The 5,433-nt window shown below is 47.2% G+C and overlaps 1 protein-coding gene across 1 annotated transcript in view; it reads right to left on the bottom strand.

The window, feature by feature from the left end:
* T265_10628 (hypothetical protein) overlaps window positions 1-5,433 on the bottom strand; it is a gene marked incomplete at both ends in the record, with an annotated part of 35,896 nt that overhangs the window by 17,332 nt on the left and 13,131 nt on the right. Inside the window, one exon of the mRNA XM_009177052.1 lies at window positions 1,132-1,373. Coding sequence (XP_009175316.1) covers window positions 1,132-1,373 — 242 coding nt within the window. The remainder of the gene's footprint in view (window positions 1-1,131; window positions 1,374-5,433) is intronic.

Below are 5,433 nucleotides of genomic sequence, written 5' to 3'. Positions count from 1 at the left end.
ACCTAGGTTCAAAGTGAAACCTAAAGTCGGTACAGGGAGATTTTGCTGTCGTTCTCTGGAACACACGGTACGTTTTATCCTCCCATTCGTACGAATCCGTTCACTAACTTGACCGGGACTGCCTTCTATGAGAGAATGAGCTAAGTCCAATAACAGCTCGAATCGCAGGCGCCCATAAACAATGCTCGGCAGCCAGTTTCAGAGCCGGATTTCGCAGACGACATGGAAGCCGAGGCGTCCCAAATCAGCCTGACCAGCTCACTCACGCTAATTGGCGAAAACTCCTAACGAGCAGCTAATACCGTTTGGCATACTGGTGAAAGAAAGAAGGCCTTCGCTGCTGAGTTATTTATTAGGGAAACACCAACTGAACAGTTACAGATTATTGGACAGGGAAGCATGACTCTCATATGCATCTTGTTTGCAAAAACTGAATCTCCATCTTCTTCTTGAGGACGTCTTCCAGAACTTTCATGGATATTCATTGACTGTTACCCAAATGCAAGCAAATGCTGCAAAGCGACTCCACAAATTCCGTGATAGATCTGACTTTTCAAGAGACGCGAAGCGGATTTACGAGAAGACACTACTCGCATGCCTCATCAGTAGTATCCGCCGTTACACTGGTAGGGAGAGATTCCCATGACTGAATCCTCATCTGTCTTGAAGCCCGATTAACCTTGTCACCGAGACGCTCGGCCAGACGAAACGTCACATTGGAGACAGCGACTGTTTTTTTTGCTCTTCAAAATATGCTGTAACTATGACTTCCAAGCAGTTTGCTATTGGAAGAGAGTTTTCTTGAAGAAAGCAGATCTGCAGCTACCACAATTTGACGGATCGAGATCTCGCAGTGATCAAGACGCGAAACTAGGGACCGGAAGGTCTGTGACACGAAATTAACCGCAGCTCGGGTAACTCAGCCCTCGCGCTTCCTTTGAGTTGTACGGTAACTACACACCGAGAAAGTGTCACAACCGGGTGATCATCGCTAACAACAGAGTTGGACTCCAAATTCTTCGTCTACGGAAACGCAGTAGAACGATTGGAAGGCAAGGAACGTGCTGTAGAGACTTCAGGTTACAAATGAAGAATCTCACTAAAGCGACACAAGGTTGTGTGGAAACTTACCGTTTAATATTGATTCTGAATCGGTCGGCCTCACTGAGTTCAAGTCTCCTGTATGTGGTCCCGAGTTGATGCATCGACTGGCATATCCTAGCATACGGTCTTTCGCATCGGGATGCTCGTTTGAAGAGTAGCGGATGCTGGAGCTGGTGAGTATCACAGTTGGAACATGATACTTCGAGTGAAGTTGTCGAATACACTCTAACGCCGATGCCTCATCGGTAATCGGGCATCCAGTAAGTAGCCTATAAAAAGGATGAGCAGAGTAAGAGTCACAGAAAGCCTGACTGAATGGGGAAAGACCGACATCGCGCCATTTGTCGACGAGCAAACAAAATGAGCCCTGCATCCGAAAGACCTCCGAATAAAACGATAGTCAATATCCGACAAACAATCTCGTTTGTACACAAATTTGGTTTTGACAAGAGACTCGAATGAGTCCAGCTGAATCTCTTGTTTATGGTGGTCCGTCACATGTTTCAGTTGGTACGATGTTCACTGAACGGGGCCCAGCATGAACAGTCGATTCGGCTGGGTTCAATAGAATGCATGAACAGTCGATTCGGCTGGGTTCAATTGAGTCTCTCTTTCAAAACCAAACTCGTGTGTAAAAACGAGAGTATCTGCCCAATTCTGTTCCAGGTGGGTTCAACTAGAACATAAGGGTGAGGGAAACTCGGGGACTGCGCCTACGCCCCAAGAAGGACGAAACTGAATGTGAGCTGTCGAAGAATTCGGCAAATGTATAAGTAATACGTTACGATACTGAGTGCTGTTGCACGAAGCGAGGGATACATCACCAGTATCACATGTTAAACACTGGTGGTCGGTTCAGTAAAACATGATTGCGTTAGTATGACCTTTCGTGTGAACAAAAGCCCGCTGCCCACAGTCTAACAAAAACAGTTTCGAGAGCATACATTTCCGGCAACCCGTTAGTCTGGATAGAACCTATCCTTTCGTACAACACTCCTTCTGTGGTGCAAGTTCGAGATGGAGGAAGCATATATGGAAACAGACTTGAGTACTAAGCACAAACGCATACCCGAAATAATTGTGATATATATATATNAAACTTTAGCCGGGCTTGATTGGGTGTTTGTAATTTGTCCGTTGGGCTGTTTATATCCAACCTTATCCACAATCTGATCGCTTACCTGAATGACTGATTAGCAGAGGCCGGCAACGTCAGACTGTCCATTCTTTTTACTGTTCATTCTACGGCGTCATTTAGACATTTCCGTTGGGCCTATCTTCTTTGCTGTCACCCACTGTTACCCTGATATCTGGGAAGTAAGCTTCTGGCTTCCGACCAACCCGAAAGTGGGTTTTCAATTTGCTCTATCATCCGACCAACATCGTGGCACGATCTCTGAGAGTTTAGGTGCTGGCTCCCTCACGTCTGTGTTCTTGTCAGATAACATTTGAACGGCCGAACACAGTCGTTTTCAGGAGCTTCCGCATAATCATTATCGACAGCATGACGTCAATGTTCAACACTGATGCTTCGCTGTCGTGCAACTTATTCACCGTATGGTGAATAAAAGAGTGGAGGTGCACAAGGGAGGTACTTAGTGCTACCTTACTACAATTAGTCCGAACTCCCAACACCTCCAGACACTCACGCAGGCAATCTGGATATAAACCGACAACAAAAACGCCGTTGACGTCAACTCAAAGTCGTATCTTGCAGCGTCTCCAACCAAGCGGAGTGGTGATCACGCGGTCCCCATCCTGCAAGGCAATTAGCATCGACAGTACCCAAACGTTTCATAATCCGTCATACTCGTCTGCGAGGTCAAGGGTTGGCCATCTCTCTGATTTGCGCATGAAAAATATCAGGAAGATCAGATTCCTGGGAGTAACCACTGAATGCCCGAAATATACTGGGGCCCTCAGGCTCGTGGACGTGCAGTCACTGAAGACGTCACATACAACCCAGGAGGAGGCATTTGAAGTTACGGAGCAACCGGTTGTGCAACGGGTACATCCTTTGAAGATTGTGTCCAGCACCAGTATCAAGAAGGTCATATTCCTGGAAGTAACCAGTGAATGCCCGTAATCTACTTAGACCCTCAACTCCACTAGACGCTCATCAGACTGACAATCCATCTGCAACCCGGCACGGCCTCGTGAGTCAGCATTGGAGCAAGGACAGTGTTCCCCAACAAAACAGCTTGAGGCCATTGTATTTTTGCATTCGCTTGTTTGGAATAAAGTTGCTGTATTAACTTCGGTGGGTCTTTTTCCGCAACTGAAGCGGGGTCAGCAGTCAAACAGAACAGACTGGCGATGCCCGAACCCACAGAAGCATGACAATAACTGCTGAAGCGTTCAAAGAAATTTTGCTGCAACGACAAAATCAATCTGAAGCGACGCAATTACCGTTGTTGGAAACATTGACGCAGCAACTTGAAATTCAACCACCAAATAATGCTCCACATACAAACTCAGTCGACTCGATCGCCAACAGCATCATGCAGTTCCCTTATGACCCTGATGCTGGTCTAACCTTCGATTCATGGTTCAGACGTTACGAAGATATACTCACGGTCGAACTGAAGCACAAAGATGAGGCATCAAGAGTGCGCTTATTGTTTAGAAAGAAAGCTTGGCACAAAGGAACACACACGGTATTCCAACTTCATCCTGTCAAAGATTACGCGAGATCTCGGCTTGGATAGAACCATTCAGCAACTCAATAATTTTCGGTGAGCGTTCGTCTTTGTTAAATATCCGCTACCAATGTATGAAACTTGCGAAAAATGAATTCGTCGAAGACTATATCACTTATGTCAGTAGAGTCAACCTTGAATGACCGAAGACCAGTTCAAGTGTCTTATTTTCATATGTGGTCTTTAGTCGCATTCAGACAGTGATATCAGAGCGAGACTATTGAACAAGATTGAACAAACTCCCAAGATAACGCTGCAGCCCATTACCCATGAGTGCCAGTGCCTTTCGAATCTTAAGCACGACACGGCCATGTTGGAGAGGCTCTTATCCAACCCTGCTTTCAACATTGCCAAGACGACATCGAGGCAACCTCCCGTGCACAAGGAAAGCCAGTACCGCAGCGGAACCCGGAGGTCACGAAACAAACGGAGCCAATCAGAACCCCGTTGTAACGCAACACTTGCAACATTTGATAACCAGATCGATGCTGGTCGCAAGTAAGTTACAATCAGAGCAAACAGAAGCACGACTCGATTGCAGTTCGATATGGCTTCCGGTATTACGATTGTTTCTCGGCGCACACGGCGACAGATCGGATCACCGAAACTTTGACCGACAATGAACGCTGTCAGTAATGCTTCAGGTGGTAAGCTTCGACTAATTGGTGAATTCGATTGTGAGATGGAGATAGCAGGCCACCATGATTGTGGTATTGTCTATCTTGCTGCTTGTGAGCTTAATCTCCCGGGCATAGACTGGATCGATCGCTTGCATCTTTCAACACTGCCGATCGAAAACATGTTTTGGGCGGGACATGTGAAACAGTGACTATAGCTGCTGGTCTTGGGAGATCAAGGGTTTCAAGCAGCAGGCTTAGGTCTAGTAAACGTTTTCCCGCCCTTTGGATCGAGCACTTAGTCGGCCGTAGTTGATTGACATGCAGTTTCCATAATCAATGATCCCACCTGGACGCTATAAATCACCTGACCGATTCTTTCGAGGACGACTCCAACAGTCCTTCTTCGGTGCTCGGGGCGATATTCCCTCGCGAGGACACAGTTTCCAGGCCGGAGTGTTGGCTTCCCTCCTGTCGGTGTTCATCACCTGACTCTTTCGAGGACGACTCCAACAGTCCTTCTTCGGTGCTCGGGGCGATATTCCCTCGCGAGGACACAGTTTCCAGGCCGGACGGAGGGCTTCCCTCCTGTCGGTGTTCATGAACATAAGTTTTCGATCGGCAGTGTTGAAAGATGCAAGCGATCGATCCAGTCTATGCCCGGGAGATTAAGCTCACAAGCAGCAAGATAGACAATACCACAATCATGGTGGCCTGCTATCTCCATCTCACAATCGAATTCACCAATTAGTCGAAGCTTACCACCTGAAGCATTACTGACAGCGTTCATTGTCGGTCAAAGTTTCGGTGATCCGATCTGTCGCCGTGTGCGCCGAGAAACAATTGTAATACCGGAAGCCATATCGAACTGCAATCGAGTCGTGCTTCTGTTTGCTCTGATTGTAACTTACTTGCGACCAGCATCGATCTGGTTATCAAATGTTGCAAGTGTTGCGTTACAACGGGGTTCTGATTGGCTCCGTTTGTTTCGTGACCTCCGGGTTCCGCTGCGG

The sequence above is a fragment of the Opisthorchis viverrini genome (assembly GCF_000715545.1).
Source record: "Opisthorchis viverrini unplaced genomic scaffold opera_v5_390, whole genome shotgun sequence".
NCBI classification, from domain to species: Eukaryota; Metazoa; Platyhelminthes; class Trematoda; order Opisthorchiida; family Opisthorchiidae; genus Opisthorchis; species Opisthorchis viverrini.
This window is presented reverse-complemented; position numbering and strand designations above follow the sequence as displayed.